Here is a 26,040-nt window from a genome sequence, read left to right as displayed (position 1 = left end):
TGCTTGCATTTAGAATGAAAAACTTCAGCTTGAATAGACAGAAAAGCAGATGCTATCTTTCTTGTCAATTGTTTTGTTGTGAGCTGCCTTGCAACTTTTTCTCTATTTCTCCATCCAAAGGGAAGTGTAAATCTCTATTTATTTTAAGTTTAACATAAACTGCACAATGTCAGTATTCTTCTGTTTTGGCTATACGTGTCTTGTGTATCCTTACATGTGTAGCTTTTCTGCCTCAAAATCCAAAAACCTGCAGTCAAATTATCTCTTCTTTAATTCTTAATTTGTTTTGTTGTGTCTAGTCATTATGGAGATTAGAGCATAATAAAATTTAAGACTAGGACAACTCTACATGGCTCAATCCTCTCTCCAGTTAATTTTTCTACCACCTTTTTGCTTTTGTACATCAACCTTTTAAATGAAGCAAAAATACAGGCAGCATCTGGGCACAACAAGGCATGTTAAGGATGGAGTAGGCACTCTAAGTAGGAATTTCCATGCTTTTGTGAGCTTAATGTTCTTTTAACATAGAGAGCAGCTGTGTTTATGTCAATAATTACACATTGAAATAAATGCATGTACATGTGTTTCTTTATGGGATTAAGGATGTTAGGAATGGCCTTCCACAAAAGATTTTTGTCCCTCCCATCCCCACCCACAAAGTTTCCACCAAATTCAAAACCAAGTTATACTGTTTTGAGATTCTGACATATTTTGGGGGCAATTGGACTTCTAGGTTTCAACTGACACACTATTGGATTGATATGCTTGTAATTTTCTATTTGCCTCGCTACTCCACATCTATTCTCTGCTCTTCACTACCCTGTTTACTGCCCAGGATCTGACCTGTATCCCCTCCATCACAAAGGTCCCCTTGCCAAAAGACTTCCAGCTAGATTGGGCCAATAGGAGGTGTCTGCAGGAGAGCAGAGGGCAGGAGGAGACAATGCAAGAATGCCATGATTGTTAATGCTTAATCCCCAAATTAGTGTCATAGACAATAAATGCATAGTTTTCAAAGCAAAGTGAGATCAAGAAAAAGTGGATCACTCTAGGCAGGATCCCTGGAGATGTGAAGTTTCCTTTGGGTTTTAAAAAGAATTGGTAGGTTGGGGTAGGAGGAGAGAATGGGTCTGATGGTTTTGGTCTAGAATGTACACAAACCGAAGTATGGAGGTTATAAAGTGCAGTTCTTTGGGGGGTTAGCAAGCACACCAGTTTGACAGAAGCAGATGACCCGGGTCTAAGTGGAGTGTAGAGTTACAATGAAATGGCAAGTTGTGCCACATAGTACAGGCCTTTAACTTGAAGGAATAATAAATCTTAGTCTTTAGGATATATGACACAGGTGTGTTCAGTATATAACACAACCTATAAATGTACTGTGGAGTGGAGGTTCATTCAACTGCCATATCATACATTCAAATTAATCATGGCTGTTCCACCACTTAAAAATAGCATGAAAAAAAATGTCACCTAGATTTTCAGAAAAATTAAAACATAATATTCCTAAAGCATTTTTGAGCCTTTAACCAACATTTATAATTTAATACTGTCTTTCTAAACATTTTAAACTCAGGCCAAGTGTATAAATCTGATGGGTTACCTGTACTTGACCAACCAAGTTTGCAATTTGATTGCAAACTATGAACTTGTTGTTTGCATAGATGCAACCATTCAATCCAGGAAACACCTACCACTCCATGTGTTTCATTCCTGTCAATTTTAGATGTGTTAGGCCACTAAAATTTATACCATAGTAATTGTTATTAATCAGTGATACATCAAAGATCATTGGGTTGGCAATGACCAGTGTTCCTCAGCACAGATAACCTAAATCACAAAGTGTGGCTTGTTCATGTACGGAAGACTACTGCTGCTACTCTAGAGCCAAAACGGCCATGGAATGTATCTTGTCAAACAAGCTGACTTGTGTAGATGCTGATTGTTGGAGGTAAACTATTAACACAAGAATCCATGTTGCTGTCTGGATATTTCTTTCATATCATACTCTGGAGCTGTTTGCTTAAAAATTATAGTCTTACTTCCAGGACATAAATTTAAATGACACTTTTTTGCTCTATCTGTTTTGATATCATCATTTCCTCTCTTCTTGTTTTAGGTGTCTTGCAAAATAGTTTGAGAGAGAGACCGCAATGTTAGAAACTTAACTGTGACACTAACTTCTTGTATGAACTTGAACAAGTTAGTTAATTTCTCTCTGGTCCTTAGAGCCTCACATGTTAAATGTGGCTAATCCTACCTTGCTCGGTTTCTAAGGAAGTTAAATAATATCGTGTGTGTGAAGTGCCCATCACAAGGGACTGGCACACGCAAGGTACAAGGTTAATTGGTTTTGTTGTCATTGCTGTTGTTCTCCTTCTTCTCATTCAATTTTTACTTCTATGCTGATAATTCTCAAATTGACCTACCCCATCTTTATCCTTTTTACTACACTTTATATCCAAATATCCAAATTTCCACTGGATATTGCCACATGAAATGTCAACAACACACCTGAACCAAAATCATTATTATCTTTGGCATCTTCTTGTCGAGAACAAATTAAATGAATATGAAGTCCCAGCTACTCTTGCTTAGGTGTCTAGTGTAGGACAACTGGGCCAGCGCATTAACATCCTTCTGGCTAGAAAAAATATTTTTACTTGTCTCTCTTTTCTCTTTACCATGGCTTCTTTCATTAGATTTTAAGGTCTCATATATTGAGCCTTTTCTTTGCATTTCTACAAAGACTACTTAATTCTGGCCTTCAGGATGATTTGGTCTATTGTAATAGCTTCCTAACTAATTTGCATATTCCTACCTTCTCACCTCTCAAATGCATCATTACTGATTTAATGTCATAAAATACAGTCTGAATGACATTATTTCTCCACTTGAATTTCTGCCATTTCTCTCTTGTCTAAAGGAGAGTATTTAATCTTCTAGCATATAGGCTAAGGCATTCCACTGACTTCCAAGCTAAGCTAACCCACCTTTGCACTAGCCATTAAGAGACTGCTTGCCAATAAGCACACTTTTATCCATTTCATATCTGTTTGCTAAAACAGTGCTTCTTAGACTTTAGCATGCATCAGAATTACCTGGAGGGCTTATTAAATCACAGGTGGCCAACTAAATGAACTACAGAGATCCTGATTCAGGAGGTCTGAGGTATGACTTGATAATTTGCATTTCTAATAAGATCTCATATGATGCTGATATGGCTGGTCCTGGGGCCACATCTGTACAACCCTAGCCTCGAACATCCTTCTTGTCCACCCCATCCCTCTCAGTCCACCCAAATCCTATGCATCCCTTACTGTCATTGCTTTGGGGAAATTTCATCTGTTGCCCCACTTGGAGTGGTTACTCCATACTCTTCAAGAGCAGAGTGACTAAGGTTTCAGGCTTGGAGCCAGACTGATTGAATTCTGACTAAATACCTGAGTAAATTTGAATGAGTTCCTTCGTCTCTGACATCGAACAAATAATAATACTGGAAGCACATGTCTTTGTGAGGATAAAATGAATTATACACGGGAGGCACTGAGAACAGTGCCTGACAATGGCTCAACTCCATTATGTGTTAACTAGTAGTTCATACCTTTAATCTGAGGCTCCGCTTAGCCATGTAGTGACGTCTGGGGTTTGCAGACCTAAGTCCTCTTCTAGATCTTATGTTCCCTGTAAGCAGATACCACATCTTCATGAATCCCCAGAACAGTAGCTCCAGGCTTAGCACTTTACAGAAATCCAGTAAAAAAAAAAAAAAATTTAACTCACCAAAAATTGAGAAGAGATTAGAAAGGGATCTTAAGTAGGCAAAATCTTCTAAACAATAAATAAGCCAGCCATTTACTTTCCCCTCATCATAAAGATGAAAAAATGAGGTCAATTATTAATAATACATTGAAAGTATGTTTGCTCTTTCCTTTGCATTTCCTAAACTCTATAATTAAAACTACTTCAAATTGAAAGATTGCAAGGAAGAAATTAATCTTACTGGTAAGTAAAAAACTAAATCCCATGGTTGATGAGAGATATGACCTGTTGGCAACAGTTACACATTTATACTCCTTTTCTTACAATCAGCATGCAGTGACCAGTATAATCCAATTAATTATAATTCCCTTTTGTAGTGTCCATAAAATAGTGCATGATACTGAAACACCATTGAAGTCTTATCTCTGCCCAGATAATCCAAAAAGATTCTCATTTTCCAACTACGAGCAGGTCTTTACATACTTCAGGAAAATAGAATTTTTTTACTTCCCTGAACTTATGATAAATGTGATACACAATAATTGGTCTCTGAACTTTAATCTTTTTACTTGCCTAACCATCAGTTTTCGGGGGTTCTCTCTCTGCTAGATAATGGTTTCATGAATATACCTGAGTGTCTTTCTTCTATTTCCTGACTTCCTAAAACAACTTTTTTACAGTGAATATGTAGTATTTTAACACAACAGGGCCTCTCAGCTGAGCTTCTTGCTCATGGTGCTTCTTGGACACCTCGTTTCTCATGCATGTACTCACTCTGATGCATCCTGTTCTCTCCTGCCAGAGCACCTGTCTTGAATATTACTGTCATGTTGTAGTCATCCAGCCTATTCAACTGCAAAGTCCTTCATGATCCAGCAGGTACCTTCCTTTTCATCCCCAACACTCTAAATATGGAACCTATAGTTCTGTGCTCTCGAGCAATTAATGTTTCCACAAATGCACCATGTTCCTCAGTCCTTGGCATGACTATTACTTCTAATGTTCTTTATATACCTCTTCCCTCCCTCTTCCCCATCCCCCACCCCACCAGTGTCCCACAGATGCTCATAAATTAAGATGATGCTATGTGACTCCTCATCTGTGAGGCCTCTTTTGACCAAATTTCTATATTGCCATAACCATCAACACAAAGCTATGTAGTAACATTTACCATGATCCATTGTAACTTTTTTCTATTTTCTTATATTTCCTGTATATTGAATGATTTTTGAACTTAGAAACTAGGTTTTTTTTAAATCTAATTTTTTCATCCCAGCAGTTACAACATGCCTAGCACAAAATTTTAGTTTAATAAATATTTGATGAATGAAGAATGACTGAACAACCTAATTATGTCTTCAGTATTAGTTTTATTTGAACTGATTTGAAAATGTTCTTTGAAAGAGAAAGATGAACAAAGAATACAAAACTTATACTGCACGATATGTATGTATATATATGCATATATATGCATACATATAGCTATTGTTATTATAGTTGTGCTTGAAATAGTATCTACAATCAAAGTGGTTAAAATTTGACAAGCAATGCAGATATATCCATAAATGGTAAAATAGGAGTACATCAGGCATTAGGCACTAGGCTAAGACCTGAGGATACAAACATTAATAAGAATAAACTTCTTTAGAGTCAGAGTACAGTATAGTTAAATTACTTAGGGAGTGCCCCATGAGCCATGGGATTATCAAGCTAGGATTAGAAAGTAGTAAGCAGGATATGAAATGAAGCTCATTGTAGACCAGAGTAAGGATTAGCAGCATAGATATCTGAGCGACAAAAGAACCTAGGCCTCTAGAGGCCCAGGAGTTAGTTAACACCAGACATTTGTTTAGTATTAGACTGGAAAACAAGCAAGAAGAGTATCTGGTCACAGAAGCCTGTAACTCCCCACATAAAAAGAGGTCTGTTCAGAAAAGCCCAGCCATTGTTAATATAACAACAGTTTTGGCAATACTGATGTAACCTGCCAGCCAAGGAGAGTAGACTGGAATGTGCATGCCTGAACAATGATGACTTCACTGTACTAGTCAGTATAGATGGTGGACACCCTTGAGTGAGCATGTGTACTGTGTGGCTGTCACATTCAAAATGACTGAGTGAGTAGAGCAATAAATTGGCATCAAATTTTTGCATTAAGCTTTAAGGTTGGATATTCCACTGTGGAAGCTATTCAGATGATTCAGAAGACTACAGCTATGGGCAACTGGTAACTGGCAGTTTCATCACAACTCCCTTCCTCATGCATCACATCTTGTGCAGAGTTTTTTGCCAAAACATCAAATTACCCACGTAATTCAGCCCACCTATAGCCCAGATTTAGTGCCCTGTGACTTATGGCTTTTCCCAAAATTAAAAGCATCTTTGAAAGCAAAGAGATTTCAGACTGTTCAGACCATCAGTGAGATTCAGGAAAATACAACAGAGCATCTGATGGCAATTGGGAGAACTGTGTGAGGTCCCAAGGTGCCTACTTTGAAGGGGACTGAGATGTCATTGTCCTATGCACAGTGTTTCTTATATCCTGTATCTTCATCAATAAATGTCTCTATTTTTCATAATACATGGCTGAATAACTTCTGGACAGGCCTCATATATCATGAGAACATGTATGATGAGGTTAGCCGAAGTGCATCTCTGCTCTGCTGAAAGAGGAGAGGTTCATATGAGACCCAACACCCCGGGCTGCTTGGAAATATCTTAGTAACAGGTAACCTGAGACCATAATAAATGATGTTTTTCTTTCTACAAAAGGACTGGTAGAAAACTCTGACTTAGGAGTTTACATAATCATCATCATCATCATCTTTATTTAAAAAGGTATTTATTAAGCAACTAACTGAACTTGTCTCTATTAATGAAATCAATATAAAAATTAAAGGGGTAGCTCCTTCTCTAGAGATAGCACAATCCCAGTAGAGATGCTAAAGAGAGCTTGAGAATGGTCAGGACATCAAGAGATTATATATCATTTTTTAGACGTCTTTTTTAGCTTCAATAATTTCTATTTATTGACATATGCTCCTTCTTTCCTCTTAAATCTACGGTGCATTTCTTTTTTTTTTCCACATTTTTTTTATTGTTGTTCAAGTACAGTTGTGTCCATTTTCCTCCCACCACTCCCCGCACCCCAGTCATCCTCCCTCCCTTCCTGATCCCACCCCTGCTTTGGCTTTGTCCATGTGTCCTGTATACATGATCCTTGATGGCCCTTCCCCCTTTTCCTCCATTATTCCCTTCCACTCCCCTTTGGTGACTGTCAGTTTGTTCTTAATTTCAATGTCTCTGGCTGTACTTATGTCTAAAAGCATCTTTTAATCCACATTCTGTCTTTATAACTGCCTTCCCACCCATACCTGTTGCTCTTCTCATAACATCTGACACCTAGTAGGTATCTCCTAAATTGTTATAATGAATTAATATATTACTTAGTTTAATTGATATTTTATCGTTTGACTTCATATGGTTAATTGTAATATTGAAATTGACATTATTATGACGATTTAATATATAATGTCAATTCCACATACAATAAATGGTGAAATTCTATTCATTCATTTTTAGCAAGCTCATTGCTTTTCTTTTCATTTGACTTTGTTTCTATGTAGCTTCCTATTTCATCAGAAAACAGTTACTGTTATTGGGCCTCATTTTATCATTTGTAATTATTATTGTTATACATTTATTAAACATTGTTTACCAGTTATAATTTAAATATTTATTTAAACATTTCGCTTTATCAGAACTTAAATCTCCCATGAGTCTCTCATATGTTTAACAAAAATTTTATGTCTATTTTTAGTCCAAGTCTCTGTATCTCTCCTCATTTCAACATTTGTTACATATTTTTTTCAGCTGTACAATTCAAAGTATAATTCATTATGGGCATCTGAGAAGAGTTACAGTCAGCAATGAATGTATATTCTGAATGAACATAATTTCTTAAATAGTGTGATGGTAAAATAAATTGGTACACTAGCCATTAAGGCAATTTGGCAAGGTCTATCAATATTTTAATTATATATGCAACATTTGACCTAGAAATTCTAGGTACTAGAAGTTTGTTGAAATCACACAGGTATATACTTACATATAAATGGTCTAAGTACAAAATCATTCACACTAGCACTATATAAAATATATGACAATTAAAATTGTTTAAAATTATTATACATTCATAAAATTAAATGTGTAGTTGTAAAGAATAAAAAATTAAAAAAGCTCTTTATGTCCTGATTTTGAAAACTTTTATGATATAAGTAAAAAGAATCAAGATGCAGAACAGCACATAAATTATATTACTGTTTGTATTGCTTTCAAAGTGGTGATTGAGGATAATATTGTTTCAGTAAAGAAAATGTCTTTGAGCCCTGACTAGTGTTGCTCAATGGGTTGGGCATCCTCTTGCAAACCAAAAGGTCACCAGTTCAATTCCCAGTCAGGGCTTGTGCCTGGCTTGTGGGCCTAGTCACTTGTTGGGGACATTCAAGAGTCAATCAATCGATCGACATTTCTCTTACACATCCAAGTTTCTTTTGTTTTTTCTCCCTCCTTGCCCCTCTCTCTAAAAATAAATAAAACCTAAAAAGATAAAGCAAGGAAAAAAGAGTCTTTCAAAAGATACATTGAAAATTGATAATAAGAGTTTTCTCTGGGGATGTGAACTGGCTAGCTAGGGAGAGACTAGAAAGAGAATTCTGCAGTATAACCTCATATATTTGTAACTTTAAATTGTGTGAATACTTTATTTCAAAATAAAATAAAAATTTTTAAATAACAATAAGCACCCTACTTTTCATATTAAACAGTTGTACATTTTCAAGCATCATGTTACTAAGTGTTTTGACAATTTTGATCAACTGGTTTTTATAGCTCTTTTGTAATAAAAACAACCCACACTGAATTATTTATATGAATTATGATTCTGCAAAGTTATGGTAGAAAGAGACAGAGTGATTTTATATCCATATCCTTGAAAGCTGGAAGCCCCTGGAATCAGAAAGGCAGACTCTTCCAAGGTTAAAGAAAATCTCTAAAAGTTTTCATTCAGAAAAGCATACAGTTATTGATAATAGAAAGATTTGTTAAATAATCTATATCACTACTCTGAACTTGGAACATTGTATAATTGCAGAATTGAGAAAATGGTGTTATTACATTTTTTAACAAAGAACCTGATGCATAAAGAGCTAGTTAGGCTGTGTAACTTTATGCAAGTAGTTGTAAAATTTATAAATTTCCTAACTCTTATTTCAGGTAACATTGTAGAACTCTGGCTACTCTTACGATACAAAGTAGAAAATTTACTTAACTTCGCTCATGAATCCATTAATCAAGATAGTTTAGGTAAAATAAAAATATTACTCTCAACAATTGCTAGAAATGTCTTCATTTTGGTTATCTTTAATTGAGAGCTAGTGGATATCTTATCTTCTTACCTAGGAATAAAATGGTTTCAATGAGTGAGAGTAGCACTGTCTTCATCTGTCAGTTTTGTTCACCTTTTATTTCTGTTTTCCTGATAGGATATTTTCAGACAGATTTCTAAACTAGCAAAAAGCCAGTCCTTTCCCCATTTAAATGATACTATTTCTAACCCCACATACACCAACAATGTAATAAAAGGAATGATAAAAGACAGAAATTATATTAGATTCTGGAAACATTTTGCCAAAATCCGACTGACAAAAAAAGATAATGTCCAAATAGAAATTTTAATAATATTATAACAAACCTGTATTAAATCTGTTACATATGTTTCTTTACTTAATTCTCATACAACATTGGGAGGAAGAGATGACAGGTCTCATTAGAGTAGTGGGAACTAGCACATTAACAACATCTATATATTTGCCTGTGTTTTCTATATTTATAGGGCTTAGTTATATTTATTTCATAGATATCATTATGAGATATGTTTTGATCTGAACTCCTGGTTGATATCTACAAATGTAATGTAACTGAGAGGGAACAAATAAGAATGGTGTTGAAATTTAGAGCAGATAAGAAAGAAACCCAAAAATGACTTTGTTGAAACTTAATCCTATGAATTCTCTACCTTTTGAGTATGTAATGTGTAAAATCATCCATGGAATTCAAGCAAATTTAGAATCTGTTTAGAGAAGTTGGTCAAATAAAGCAAACCATTGTGTGTAGTGTCTATAGAGCACAAAAAGTCTTTGAATGGAAATAAGAGCAGTGCTGGAAGCTCTAGTGTGGGAGGAATTAAGGAAATGTATGAGTATGTTGGTACCATGATATACAAGGTATGTCCTTTCTTAAAACTTATGATCCCAATGAATAAAGTCAATTCATTGTTGTTGTTGTGGTTGTTGTTGTTAGAATCTGAACAACACTACCTCTCCTCAATATCTAGACAAAACAAAAAAAAAAGAGTATCTAGAAGCCTGGGGAGAAGCACAATATCAATAACATTACTTTATAAGGTAGCATTATACCGTATCATGGGAAGATGTTTTATGTTATGCCATTAAAAAATTTAAAAACACAAAGCAATTACATATTTGTTATACTTTCTATCTGTGTTGCTTGCTTCACAAGTTTCAGATGTACCTATTCATTATGTTATTATTCAGTCAAAATGAAATATGGGGAAAACTAAAAATCAGATTTTTTTGTTTCTGACTTAGTTTCTATACTAAATGTAGAAGGCTATTCTGCCTCCTTATAAGAGAATAACTAAAGATACTTCATATTAGCCTGTGACATTATTTCCATGCCTTGGTCTTCTTAGGTGATATCCAAAGTAATATATACAACCCGATGTAATATAATAAAAAGCAAGCCAACAAGGCATGCCAAAATATTTCATTGGATATTAAGAAATAAAAACTTTTATTTATTTTTTTAAAGTTTTAGTCTTATAGAGTTTCTGGTAATTTCCTTTGGTTCCACACAGTTCCAGAGGCTGGAAGTCCAGGATCAAAGTGTTGGCCAAGTTGCCTTCTTCTAAAGCCACTTGCCTTGACTTGTAGATATTCATCTCCCTCTTGTGTCTTCACATGGGCATCTTAATTTCCTCTTCTTATAAGGACACCAGTCATGTTGGATTAGGGTCCATCCATCTGACATCATTTTACCTTAATTACACCTTTAAAAGCCTTATTTCAAGTACAGTCACATTATGAGATACCGGGGATTAGAACTTCAACATATGAATTAGAAAGAGGGGACACAATTCAGACCATAACATACCACATATTTCAGGTAATATTCCTTGAGTTCATTGAGTTTGTTCCTGCTTGTAGTCAAGGTCAATAGAGTATTATTCTGTGGGACAAATATAAGATGCAAAATGTCTAGAACATGATCTATATTCCCTTGAGAAATATTTCTGAGCACCTGGTGAAGCCCTCTTCTTTGAGGAATATAAAGCAGCTCAACAGCTGTAGCTTTGAAAAGCACATCATATAGTCTCTGGTATGTAGTCTTGATTGAATCTATGTTTGTTTAATAAAAATTAAGTGAACAAATAGATCAACTGGCCAACTGGTCTAGTTTCCTAAGAATGTCCTCACTGGAGTTTCATGTTATAGCCAAAGTATTATAGGAAGCAGTTTTAGCAAGTACAGCATGAAAAGATTCTGGTTTGGGCACAGGGTTTACATTACCAGGTTTAGGGATTTGGAACCTCTCCAATCCACCAGAAACCAACTGTCACTTTAAGGAGCCAACACAACAGGAAAGGTTGAGCTAGACCAATGATTCAATGAACTTCCTTTTGACCCCCCCCTTTAAATACTAAACTAAAAATCAGCTATATCCTTACAGATAAAGTGTTTTAACCACTTTAATGTCTAATCTTTCAGTTTAATTTTATGGCCAAACATATTATTATTTTTCAGATCTATAGTCCTTCTGGCTTCTCTTTCATTCATGATGTGACTTTCATGTACCCAACGGGCCTTTCAGATAAAGTTTCCAAATGGTCATTAGCACTGGATGCAGATACCACATTCTTTATAAGTTTCACAATGTGATAGGGTCCTGTCACTATATTAATGAAATCAGAGCTATTCTGTCCATATCCTGGGAAAGTTGGGGTATCTTTTCCTCTTTTTTATTACAACAATGAAATAAAAATTGGAAAGAGGCTTTAAAAGTGCCATGGGAAAAATTACAAGGTAAAAATGCACTTGTTTTTCAATTCTTCAATAAAGAATTACCTCTTTACTCTTGTGCTACTATTCCAGTCTGGATACTTCAAGTTATCTGCAATGACATTTCAACCAATATTGAATTAATATAGTGAATTTAGTTAAAATCAGACCTGGTATTGCAGCTTCTGATTATACTCATCTATAGAGCAATATATAATGCAAGAGGAAAGTAGTGATTAAACTCTTACTTGTATCTGTATATTACTCTTAATTTATTTTTGTGAGAGAGTTGTCACATGCAGAGGAAGTTGCTACTGGAATCTAGTGGATAGGAACCAGGAATGCTGCTAAATGTCCTATAATATGGAAGGCACTCCCTTACAGCAAAGAATTTATTAGTGATATTTAGATGTGTATTTTTCCTTGAAAATTACTATGACCTATTGTAGCTATCAAAGGTCCATTTTTCAGTTCTCTTTAAGAAAGATTCCTAATAGCTATTGTCAATTTTTTTCCTTCACATATAATTGTTTCAGTTGATGTAGATAAGTTTTTATTTAAAAAAGTAAATAAAACACACATAAGACCTTTCAAGAAAGAGCATTTCAAGATGGTCTTTTTTAGATACAATATTTAGGTATATTTTTTGTAATCTCATGAAACTCACACAGTATTTGAATTCAGGAGTTTTATCCATCTTCAACTCTGTTTAAATGCCTTAAACCAAAAGCCATGACCAAAATGCATTTAAGATAGCCTAAACAGGAGATCAGGAGAAACCAGCCCAGATGAGCAGAATGAGGATCATGAGGTGTCTTGATGCAACCCAGCTTCTTCACAGTAAAGTTTTCATGTGACAAACTGCATCACGCTGAGGTAGATCCCCTGAAACTACCAGGATCTGAGAATGTCTGCTCAGGATTTCCATTGCCTTAATCTCTCACATAGTTTTGGTCTTTATTCACTTTCCTCATCACATTGGTGTCTTTCTTGGATATATCTGTTGGCTAGTGCTTTCCAAATGATTTTCAGATATGTTTTCTCCTTTGATGCCAACAAATAACCTTCTAACTATCTTCATTACACAAACAGATATATAATGGATTAACAGTACCTCCAGGCCTGGCATTTTGTATAATCATTCTCACTCTATCCTATTTCCTCTTTACTCCACCACCACATAACAATTTGCCCCATTTTCTGCCCCTTTCCTAATGGAGCTTATTTTTATTACCAATTTGTTTTATATCTCTTTATATAAAAATCTGTTCCTTCTATAAGTGGGTAATTAGAAAAGATGAGTCAGTTTACAGGTAAAAGCATCGCCTCAAGTAAGACATTTAAGGATAAAATCTAAAAGTCACTCTCTGTGAAGTAGTAGTAAATCTACTACCACTGGCAATTACTATTTATTTCCCTTCTCCCTTTCAGCTTCTGCTGCCACATTTATGCCTGAATACAAGGTCAGGGATGGGAGGTGGAGCTTATTGGCTCCTTATCCTGGATTCATCACTTGTCAGCCATGGAAAGTTACTTAATCTACCCATGCCTCATTTGTGCTATCTGTGAAATGGAGATGATGACAACAATGTCATGGACCTCCCTTTCTTATTGAAAATAATTATATTAGATAACACAGGTAAAGTGCATAGCATAGTCCTTACTAAAATGTGAGCACTGAGTAATTGCTTATTATTGTATTTTGTAGCAAAGCACCCTGAAATGTGGTCATGTGATTTTGTTCTGTAAAAGGTTTCGATTTTGTCAATAAAAATTATGAACTCTTAAGGTCATATTAAAGATATCTCACTATGCATGTATCTAGTTTTCTAGTTCTCTGTTTACCTAAGGTCAACTTCATAAACCAATCTTCATTGAGTAATTTCTACAGACTCTTACTATAGTGGTTTTACTATAGTGGTTCTAAACTAGGGATAACTTGCATGGCAAGGAGATACTTGGCAATATATGGAGATAGTTTTTATCATCACCGCTGGGACCTGCTATGGCATCAGGTGGGTTTAGGCCAGCAATGCTGCTGAACATCCACGAATGCAGGACCGCTCCCACAACAAAGAGCTATCCAGCCCTAACAGTCAATGGTGCATCACCATTTAGGAGCCTTACTCTTCTGGTAAAGGAAGAAGCATAAGATGTCATCACTGCAAGCAGTTTAGTTAGATAATACCTGTCAAATAATACAAATGTGTTTAAAATGGTACCTGTTAACACAGAAATAGGGTCATGGTCAGTTCATCTTGAGAGCCGGTTGGCTTCATGAGAAGGCTTATAAACAGAGACATAACTGTGTGTTTAGATAAGTCATGTGGCCTTGAAAAACATACCTTAAAAGCATCTGGTTTATAAAAATTTAATATAAAAATTAGATATTGTATTTCCAACTACTTGCTATATTATTTCTTTGAGCTACTTGTTGGAATGCTATCAATACTTTTCTTTAAGTGAAGACTACATACTCTATAGTAGGAATGCAGGTTTAAATAACACAAGTTGGTATTGATATTACCTGGCATTTTGAATTGGCATAATAATGTGGTATTTATTTATTGGTAGATTTTAATGTATTTTGAAATATTCCATTTCACAGTCATTTGCATTAACTGATGTTTATGTGAACATGACCAATATCAATGGCATTCACATGTGGTCACACAATTACTATACTTGTTCTTGTTCCTACTGAAGATGAAATCAGTCTCTTTTTTACCTGAATGCTTTCCTTCCACAATCTCAAACCTATCTATCAAAATGGCATTTCATGCTGAACTTTTCTGGTAAATTTTTGGTAGAGATAGCTGTATCTGGGAGCACGTATGTGTGAGTGTGTGTGTGTTTAGGTTTTCACTTAAAGTTCAGTGCCAAAACTATAGTACTTCCACATTTTCTAAACGTTTTAAGCAATAAGTTGTGCAACATTTTTAGAACATGTGTTAAGCTATTTCTCTAAGAATGAAGCTCTTAACAAAACATAAGCACTCTGCATGAGATCTTAGCAGCAAAGTGCTTAAAAGATAAAGTAAGAATTGGTACCATGGGAAGAACACCAGCTGTAGAGCGCACAGGTCCATTATGAGAAGTATGGTAGTGAGTAGGGAGAAAATGATTTAATCAGGAGTAAAACCAATTTTATTATAAGGGCACGCAGGGGGTGTGGCACCATAGTGAGAGGGACATTTCAAAATATCTGACAGATCTCAACAATGTGAAAACCCCGTTCTTTAAAGTGACAGTAAACCCCATCAGGTCTCCCTTTTTGATGCTATTGTTAACAGCTGACTGTTTAAAGCTGGCCTGCTAAGATGCTGTCGTCCTATTTCAATAGTGTGTAGCTAAATAAAAGACTAATTGTTGAAATACAATCAATCACAAATGATTGCAAGACAGAAAGAAGGTCTCCTCTGCTGATTTTGTTGTGGATCATATCATTGTGTTATGATTGAGGTAGGACTGATGACTGAAAGGGAAGAAAAAATAGGCCATCTGCAACACACAGATCCACCTTCCTTGCTTCTCATTGCAAACATCCTAGTGAGCAGAAACATCACTCACCAGCCCTGGAAATAATAACCCATGTAGGAAAAAAAGACTCAATAAAGATTTCAGCTAATATTTTTAAAAGGACATGAACAGTATTAGCAAAACAGTTCATGCAGAGATTCCCTACAGTGACAATTCTCAGCTTTTTTTTTTTTTTTTTTACATTTTTGGTGCAAATTCTTCTCTGCAGTGAAAAACTGACACCAAGGAGGCATGTGAATGTTAGGTTAATACATTGATAAAGAAACAAAATTCCAGTTGACCAAATACCTGTTAAGTTCTTGCCAAGATATTCAGCTTTTCAATTAACCCTCAGGTTGTCTAAAATGACTAGCTTTAGTTTTCATTAAGCCCAGAATCCAAAATCTTTTCTATGTCACATAGAAAACAAGACAAATGTGATGGATCAGCTGCAAAGCTCTGGTGCCTTGCATCCTTTTATTTGTATATAAGGATGTCATTTTCAGTCCCCATTGTACCCAATTCTTGGGTGAAAATGATTCTAGGCTTTCATACTGAGAGCAAACTGGAAAATAATAATTGTTCAACATCTCTTTATTTCATCCAAAAACTTCATTTTGGCAATTATTTTCTTTAATATTTAAATGTTTCAACTCACTCAGGCTTCCAAAGTAAGCATTTCCGTTGTTTCTAAGAGCAGTTGGTAAGCATTTGTGGTTTGTCTTTAGTGTGTTATCATTTTTGACAGCTTTGCATAGCCTACACAGGCCAACGGGGGTCTGTCTAATATTGTTGCTGGGTACATTTTCCTCGAGATGAAAACCAAAAAAAAAAGATATTTTTGAAGCAGTAAGAAGGAATTAATATCCTTTCTCACTCAGTATTCTATTCCTTGCTGACTTTATATTCAGAAAAAAAAAAGAAAGAAAGAAAGAAAGTGTTACCCATTATTCCCTTGTACATAGCAAGGCTAACACATGTAAAGCAATAACTCATTTTCTATTGCCATGTTTAGCATATGTCTCCTGTTGGCTCAGCAAGGCCTTTAGGCCGGTCCCTTGAGCCGGCCATCATTGGCAACTCTTAGCCCCTCGGCCTCAAAACCAAATAGCTTTGAATCACGTTGAGCTGTGATGCTAATTTTCATACTGATGCATTATGGGAATAAATGTATCTGACATACTGTGTCAATGGCACTGTCTCTTTGTGTCTCTTGTTTTTTTGTTAGCAGCATTCCTACAGATGGTATTCCATTGAAAATGCTTCCTTCCTACGGAAAAAAAAAGGGGGGAAAAACATGCACAGCACCAAACCTCTAGGTGCAGAAGGCTGTTAACGGTTGCTGATGATAGTAGGCAAACATTAACATAATAATTAGTGTCTTGTAATTGTTTCATTAAAACCAGTTGTTCCATTTCTCCTCGTGTTTTCCCAGAAGAGAAGCTGAATTTGGACGACAGCCAGTGGGAGGACATCCACGTTGTCACCGGAGCACTGAAGATGTTTTTCCGGGAGCTGCCTGAGCCGCTCTTCCCTTACAGCTTCTTTGAGCAGTTTGTGGAAGCGATCAGTAAGTACCTTACACACAGGAGTGCTTGCTTGCTGGAATAAGCTGGCAGCATGGAATTATTAAGTAAATAATAAGAATTTCGATAACAGCAATCATGGAGATAACAGTATTCCCAATGCTCTACATCTTTCATTTTTGTGTTTGTGTTTTGATGGCTTATTTTTATTTCTGGCCCCGCAATGTCATTTTTTTTAATTAAGAAAAAAAACTAAGAATTCTATTTGGGATGGCCAATTTTCAACCAAGCCTCTTTGAATGAAAATAGCTTCACATAGACTCTGTTTTAAAGGGGTCACCATTGGCATCCCCAATCCCTTCCTTTACGCTTTGAGTATAAAGGGATCTTTAAAAAGAACCCCAATGCATTTAATATTATATTTCATAAAGAAGTGTCAAATCATCAACTGGGGCATCACCTTCTCTTCACTTACTCACAGTTCACCCACGAACACTAGTAAATATTCATCTACAATTTGTTTGTGAGCAGTTTATTAAATTAAGCAATAGCAAGTTTCTTTTATTAAACTGATGACTTTGTGGGAGGTTAAGTTATATCACTTACTAGCCAATTGTCATTGTTCACTCTATGAAGCTTGCTTTTCTATTGCTTTCTCATCTATAACACATGCATATTTCAGTAAAAATGAATGAATGAATGGATGAATGAAAATTTTTCCAAATGCCAGGAAACCTCTGCTGTTGATTTTTAGGGAAGCAACACCTAGTTCATCTCTAAATTTAATAGTTTAGGGTACAGTGACTATTGTGACAGATTTGAAAAAGTTCCCTGGCAGTAAGCTGATGCAAGGAAGAAAATGAAAGAAGAAAGAAAGGTAAAATAAAAAGCCTGTAAGCCTGGTAGGAGTTTCATTAAAGTCCGAACAAGAAAAATCTGCAAGAAAAAATAATACTCTACTTAGGAGGTCTGATCTTGGTGGTACGTGCTGTGTTCCCATTAACGGGACTGGGGATTTGGGGAGCCCAGGTTGGAGAATAGTCCCTCGAGATGCCCTTTTATTCTGTTTTTTATTTCACAAAAATAAAGTTCTGGCAAAATGATACTGACAGGAGGAATAAAGTAGAGTTTATTCCCCCAAATTCTTTCTCTTGCCGCCTGCTCATGATTTAGGATTGTGGTGTTGTTGTTGTTGTTGTTTTGAGGCTGGTATACACAGTAGCTGTGCTCAAATGATGGGTTTTGAGGTGAGACTGGAGCTCTTATCTCCTGTCATAACGTTTAATTTCATGGGTCCTCTGCCTCTCGAGAAAAACAGTACTTTATAGTTCCTAGACTCTCATAACTTAAAAGGAGGAATAAAGAAAAAATAAGTATATTTGCATCACCATAACGGCTGATTCTGATGTTTTGTCTTGGAACACACAGTATGGATACCGCTCACAGTGAGAGGATGGTGTTCTGGTAAGAAATTGGAGAGACTTGCATTTGGGTACCTATCTCTGTGTATTTAAAGAAGTCATACAAATTTCACATCATGGTTTCCAAATATTTAAGTGAAGATGATGTTATTTGGAAACATACTTGTACATGTGCTGATGTGAGGGCTGTAATACAGGACACCCATTAGTTAAGCTTCCCTTTGTTTACCTGATTTTAATGATATTAGAGAAGCCGTTCCTTTAGCTTAAGAAATAGAGGAAGCAGGCCCTCAGAACCCAGGTGAAGGTGTGCTCTTTGAATTCCCAGAAAGAGTAGGGCCATCTCCATACTATCCTAGGACTCAGGTTCAAACTGGACAGAATTTCAGGAACACTGGCATGGTCAGAATGAGGCAAAGCTGAAGTGGGAAGCATGCTGTTGTGGCAATGGCTGTTGTTAGTACTTATAAAATGGGTGATGGTGAGAACGGATGAGATAGTGCTTAGGAAAATCCCTTTAAAATGTAAGATGCTGTATGCATGCCAACAGCTGTATTTGAGAAATCAGTCTGGAAGTGAAGAGACAAGAGAGTTTTCCTTCATTGTTCAGGCAAGGAGAATCAATTTGAGCAAACTTGCCTTACCTAACTCAGGATAGTACTTAAAATGTACTATCATGTATTTATGACATAACCTTGTATTAGTTTTTGTGTTCTAAACTCAGCTCTAGGTTGTAAATCATATTGAAATATCTTCAAGAAATGAGAAAATAGCCACTTATTCCTTGGCAATGGTAAAACCACACCAGAGGGAGTACTTTTACCCCATTGTGTGCCAATTGAGTAAGAAAAAATATTTCAAAATATAAAATATAAATATGGGCCCTCTGGGTCCATCCAGTCAGTCCCAGGGGGATGATGAATTTATCATAGCTCTCACTGCCTCTTGTAAAATCTATACAGTGAGAAGCTCAACAAATTTTCCCATGAGTTCTTGGCTTTTTTATAAGAGGAATAAACCAGGAATTGATCAGGTAAAGTAAATTCACAGGGGAGATGACCATATATGTGGCCTCTGGGCCTCTTTGGCCATTCTTATTCTTCTCCTCTATGCTCTGTATGGTTGGAAGCTTGACCTTAGCCAGCTGTATTTCACAGGTGCTCTTGTCTTCCTGCTACTGTAGTCAGTGGAAGTCACCAGCAGTAGATAGCAGGAAGAAGGGAAAGAAAAGACAAGCCAGTTTACTAGTTTACCTCCCCACCCCCTCTCCCTTGCCCATCCCTCTGCCCTAGTTGGCTTCTTTACCTAAGGGTCCATCTCCTCCATGGCTCCAACTTGGGTTGGACAGACTCACTCTGGTTCCAACTTGTCTTGTGATGTTTTGCTGCCTCCCTCTGCCCTCCAGCATGGTAGTGGCTTCCTGCAATGGCTAGTTTTTTGGTTTCTTCTCTCTTCCTTATTTGGCTATTAGCTTCTTTGTTACATGGGTAACCAGTTCACTGTATCAAAATAACTTGCTCTATTGGCATAAATACTTAAAGTGGTTTCTGGTTTTTTTGTTTGTTTGTTTAAACATTAGCAGAACACCAAACCAGTCAATGTCGCCGTTCATATAGCTATAACATTATTTCCCTTTTTCTCTCACTGTCCCTAAGCCCAGTTTGTGATGGTTTAACATTTTTATTTGGTCCCAAATAGAGAGATCTTTTACCCTTGTAGGACAGAGTTGAAAGATGAATAGACCAAAGCAATTGTACCTCCATCTGAAATGCTTTATCTCTGAGGAAGAAATTTTATTTCATGTATAAGCAATTAATGACTACTACTTAAATTACTGTTAATTTTCATTATATGTTTGAAAGTCATCATTATACATTCCAGGAAAGGAGAACAGAAGGCATTTACTTTTTAAAATAGTTTTTTTGGACCCAAAGCAAACATTAGTATGATAAGGACCTGCAATTGCCATAGTGATCCTCTGTCTGATAATATGCATTGGGGTAACAAAAACACTAGAGATTGTTTTATATTTCAGAATCCAAGTACCACAGTTATTGATCTGAAATTCTATATTTAAGGTCAATGCAACTGGGTCACCTGCAGGGTATTTTGGTGGGGATTTAACCCACTGACTGCAGTGACTAATTCTCTGGAATTGACTTATGCTGAAGGCATGATTAGTACTGTAAATGTGAACTTGGTACAAAAACACAGTCTGTAGCTATAGACTTTTATGATAGGTCATACAATCTGTGGCTAAAGGGCTTCAGGGGTCTGGACATTTCAACTTTTCAAAGGATATTCCTCACCAGGTCAGGTAGAATTTATTTTATTGCACTCCAAAAATTGCTTAAACTCTTGACCATATTTTGTTTCCTTTGTTGAATCATGATTTTCCTGTATAGATATTTTTTGAGTTTGTAGTTGTTTTTCTTTTTCCTTGTTTTTTTTCTTTTATAATGCCCTTAGTCTTTTCTGACACTATTGTCCAAAGTCCCATTTTTTTCTAGGATGTCTCCTTTCTAGAACCTTCTGTCTTCGAATTCATAGTCAATGGTTGCTCCCAGGGAACATCAGGGATTTCTTTCTGCTTTCTGAGCTAGAGCCTCTGTTTCTTACAATACATGTGTATTAATTTTCTACTGCTGCCAAAAATTACCTCAAACTAAGTAGAGTGATTTATTATCTTACAGTTCTGTAAGACAGAAGTCTGACACTTGGTCTCACTGGGCTAAAAGCAAAGTGTAAGAAGGACTCCATTTCTTTCTAGAGGTTCCAGAGGAGAATCCACCTCCTTGCCTTTTCCAGCTCCTAGAGGCTGCCTGCATACCTTCACCAGTGGTGTCCTTTCCCCACCTTCACAGGCAGCAATTACCTGACATTACATCACTCTGCCCTCCTCCACAGTCAAACCTCCCTCTGACTTTCTTTCTCCTCCATCTTCTACTTTTGAGGACCCTTGTGACTACATTAGGCCCTCACAGATAATCCAGGATACCTTCCCTTATCTCAAGGGTCTTAACTTAATCACATGTAAAAAAAAATCTCTTTCACCATGTATGGTGACATATTCACATACATATTCATGTATGGGAATTAAGGTATGTACATGTTGTGGAGCCATTTTTCTTTCTACTCCATGTTTTTCCCTCTCTTACTTCCTATAGGTAGCACCTGCTTCACGTCCTTGTCACAAATGTTCTTAATTCATCAATTTTCATGTGCCTTCTCTTAAATACAAATGATCATCAGAGTTGACATGTCAGTGAAACTATAGACTAATTAGTAGATGATAGATAAGTAAAGAGAATTTACTTCACATATTTACCTACAAGATGTGTTATCTATTATTTCTGAGGGATAGTCTTAAAGATTTGACACAAGCCTGCACCAAATCTCATTTATTCAAGGACTATCTGATCATTTCATTTTGGTAAGCTTCTTCATTTCACCTCTTTGGAGCTCATAATTGAGTGTGTGAGTTTGTACTTATTGACATGTTATATTCTGAGTTTCCAAATTTGCCTTCCATGTACAAAAATAATTATTTTTCTTCCCACCCCTGAGTAATGTTCTATATATTTCCCATCATGGAAATGCAATCAAAGATAACTTTCAGATCAAAACTAATTAATTAATTAATTGTTATATTAATTATTAAATATTAATATTAATTATATTGTCATGTTTTCCAGCGTCTCTTGAGAAAAATATTATATATAATATTTTTATATATCATGTTTATTTTATATATGAGCATATATAGGTATGTATGTATGTATGTAACAGGTATTAGGCAAGCACTGATAAACTGAGACACAAATAATGTTATATACAAGTCTTCAATTTAGAAGCTGTAGTCACAGATGCATTTGAATGCAATATATTTTTTTAATGCCCAGATTTTGTAAACACTGATTAATTAAGAGGTAAAACAAACCATGAAAAATGGTATTCATAAGATTGACTCAGCACCATTATTTTCAGGCTGTTAGTCACCAAAGGTAGGGCTTACCCCATGCCTAATTCTTAAATACAAGTCATATATCTGTCATATATACAGAACATACATATTTAATACTCCTAAATATATTTCAGTCACACCATCCTCATGTAAAAATATTTTAAATTAAAGACATTTCCATGTGGCAGGAAGTGTCTGTTGCATGTCCTCATGCCTCCCACCATGGCCACTATCCCATTCTACCTTTAAAGTATACTTTCAATAAGTAATCGGGAGGGAAAAAGCCAGTCAAGTACATTTGCAAATATTTTCTTTACTCTTGACTTTATCTTGCCCTTTGTTCAAACTATTTCTGATGCATCATCAACTCCATGATGGCACTCTTTGGGAGAAAAGAAACAGAGCTTGCAAGACACTTAACTACAAACAGTCGCTAAACTTTAAAGCATGATAGTGACAAATTGTCTTAAAACTAGAGAAAGTAAAAAGCAGCGTTTGAAGGGCCACCACAAAAAAACCAGAGAGGTAAAAATAATCTAGTATAAAAATATTCTCCATGCAACCATTTCAAAAAAGGTTCAAATTAAAGTAAAGATAGATTTTACAAATACTCCCCCTCTACTAAAGTTTCCACTGCAAGCTAACATTCTTACCAATTGGTGGGTTTTTTTTCTTGTGGTTACTTTTTAATCAGAGTGTGTGTATGTGTCTCTTTAACAAACTAGAAATTTTATGGCTGATGCTTAGCTTGTCTCTTAACTCATTCTAATTATATTCATATATAAATTGTTCAAAAAAATAGTTGACTAGAGCCAAATGGCTTGCACAGGTGTCTTTTTGTAGGAATGCTTTGGTTGGTAGAAAATAAACAACTGGACCTCCATCTACTTAATTTGACTTAATGAAAAATCCTTTATAAGTAAAACTAAAAGGTGATTCAGAACTAAAATTGCTCCTTAACGCTGAAATTAATTGAGTGGTAAACCCAGCTCCATTGAAAATGTCGTGCTTGTCTTTTTGTTTTTCCTTAAAACTTGTCTTTTACTTGCACTCCTTTCTTCCATATTCTTAAGAGGTCACTTTTCCGAGCAATAAACTCTGAAGCTGAGCAATCAGCCAGTAAGCCTTCATGAGTCAGCTTCCTGAGCATCCCTGCTCCCACCAAATGGACATGCTTTCAAAAGACATATAACAAAATGCAGAACTTCTCCTCAATACTTCAGTGGAAAACAGTTATCTTGACCCATTCCTCTAATGGTGGATTTAAGTGACTGGTTTTCATTGCCTGTTATCAAGTTCACTGCATCAATAGATTCTAATGAAACTGAGGGCTTGTGACCTTTCATTTCACACTGAGATGCCTCACTTCATATTCTTGGGGTTGACACTGACACCACATTGTGATCACCACTGAGGGAGCCTTCCAAAAGAAATTTCCACCCACCCACTTCCAACTCTGACTGGCCACATCTCCAGGAGAATGTCCTCTACTCCTTTTCCAGTAGGTGTCTTCCCTCTCACCCAATCCAGTGGGATTCTAATTACAAATATCCAAATGCTGCACCCGGCTTGCCATTTCATTTGGAAGAAAAGCCAGATCCTTTGTGAGGCTGTCAAAGCCCTACAACGATCTGGTGGCACACACCTCTCTTGCTGTGCCCTTGTCATTGGTCCCTTCGGCTCTTTGTTGAGTACCTCAAGTACCTGGGGTGTCTTTGCCCAATCCCTCACTAGTGGCCTGACTCCAGGTTGCCACTTACATGCTAACTTCTCAGTGAGGTTATTCTCATCAGTGAAGCCAAAATCTGTACCTGCACGGTGCTGTCTCCATTCAACTTCTGACTCCACTGTTTACTATTTGCGAGAGCTAGTTGTACCAGCTCTTAACCACTCTAAACCTCAATTTCCCCATCTGTAAAATGATGTTAAATATTATCTTCCCCACAGAGACTGGAAGGAATTTAATGAAATTCTAATCATGACAAAGCACTTACAGATTTCCTGGCACATTGTATTCAGTAAATATTAGCTAGTGTTATTGAATCAGAGTGCAGACATACTATCCTTAGACACTCTCAGATGACCTTTTGTCCATTCTCACAAACCTTTTCACTCTTCTAGTAAAGCTGCCTTAAGTGACACATATGGCTATCTTTATTCTGCTTTAATATTTGTTTCCAGAATTCCAAACAGTACCAGACATGTTTAGGATAATATTATAGGATAGTCTGTTGCTTCACCATCTAGGGACTCCCACTTTCTTTCTCTCATGACATTTCTCTTTTGTTCTGCCAGCCATTCCCAGGTACAATCCCACTTGATGAGTCCAAAGTCTGTCACTGTACTCTGGAGCACACATCTTAATCACAACCCAGAGGCTGGCCATTTTCTCCAAGATGCTGCTGCTTTGCTTCTGTTAAATATTGGTAAATCTGTGACTTTCACAGTGACACCAGAAGAGACAACTTCAAAGTAATTCTTGCTCCCTGTTGGGAAATTAGCTTCCTTGCTGATAGTGGACCCTGTGTTTCAGCTTATGAAGGGCCATATCTCATTGATAGGTGAAGAGTTTAAGGTGTGGCATATACACCTTAAGGTATATACTAGCCTGTGCAGATATTTGTGACACAGTAGATCTTTCTCACAGATAAAAGCATTAAAAGTTACCAGTTAAACCACACTCAGAAGTCAAGCCTCCTTACAAACACACATACATGGAGGGACAGACACACAGATGCACACATTCGTTCTCCAGACCTAAAACGTTTCTTTTTTTCTTTCTTGGCTCTCACAACTTATGATATCCTAGCTTTAAAAAGGTAGACTTATTGATTACACTTTGACAATAATATCAAGAGAATTTTTACACTAACCTCCCTTGAGTTATTTTCAAACCCGGACGTAGAGGGAGAACTGAGCCCTTCTCCTGCCTTCTCTGACTTGCTGGAACTCAGTCACGTGTTCTCATTCGCTCAAGCACCTGCCTTTACTCTGGTTCTCCACCTCTCTGGCAGCAAAGGAATTTTATTTCCATGGCTCCTAAGACTATCATGGACTCCTTAAAATGTGGCATTTCCTCATTTGGCTCACGTCTTATTATTCTGGGGATTTAAGCTTCAGAAGTGATGTCTTCTGGAGTTCCTCAAATTTCCTGGGGGAATGCTGCTCAAGTTGGAACAACAGAACATCCTCACTGAAAATCACCATGTGATCTAAAGAATGAAATTTGCCCCTAAGGACTTACTCATATATTTTCTACCTATGGTTTGGAAAACAGAAACGTGGAAAATGAAAACAAGTAGCAGTGCTGGTTTTACGAGTAAAAGCAATATATTTAGAAGGAAAAAAAGCAAACATAGTTTTAAACATCCATGAAATATAAATATGTTACATTGGATAATTGTGAGACTTTTCTCCTTACATTGACTTATTTATAGTTTTCCATTTAAATGTGCAATACCCCCCTTTTATTTCATACAACACCTTTATTTTTCAGAAAATTCAAATTCTAAAAGACCCTGAGTTCATGATTACTGTCTAACCAATCAGCTCTTGGCCCCTTTCTCTTTTTATCCTCACTGTGCATGTCCAGCAGGTGAAAGGTTGACTCTTTCAGATCTCAAGTCTATTCCTCTGCCAAGTAACGGATGGGCAGACCTAATTAGTGCCATCTGTTGTGCTAGTTGTGGGTTGATACTGTCTCACCAACA

The 26,040-nt window shown here is 36.3% G+C and overlaps 1 protein-coding gene across 3 annotated transcripts in view; it reads left to right on the top strand.

The window, feature by feature from the left end:
- ARHGAP15 (Rho GTPase activating protein 15) overlaps positions 1-26,040 on the top strand; it is a 626,777-nt gene that overhangs the window by 479,643 nt on the left and 121,094 nt on the right. For 2 of the 3 annotated variants that reach the window (XM_036023540.1, XM_028509736.2), the window contains exon 12: positions 16,855-16,989. In XM_036023540.1, the coding sequence (XP_035879433.1) occupies positions 16,855-16,989 (135 nt within the window). Of the gene's footprint in view, positions 1-16,854; positions 16,990-23,918; positions 25,589-26,040 lie in introns of those variants that run through there. The other variant, XM_036023541.1, reaches the window with a different exon arrangement.

Source organism: Phyllostomus discolor, chromosome 4 (genome assembly GCF_004126475.2).
Source record: "Phyllostomus discolor isolate MPI-MPIP mPhyDis1 chromosome 4, mPhyDis1.pri.v3, whole genome shotgun sequence".
NCBI classification, from domain to species: domain Eukaryota; kingdom Metazoa; phylum Chordata; class Mammalia; order Chiroptera; family Phyllostomidae; genus Phyllostomus; species Phyllostomus discolor.
The sequence above is the reverse complement of the archived record's forward strand: the minus strand, read 5'-3'. Positions and strand labels throughout refer to the sequence as shown.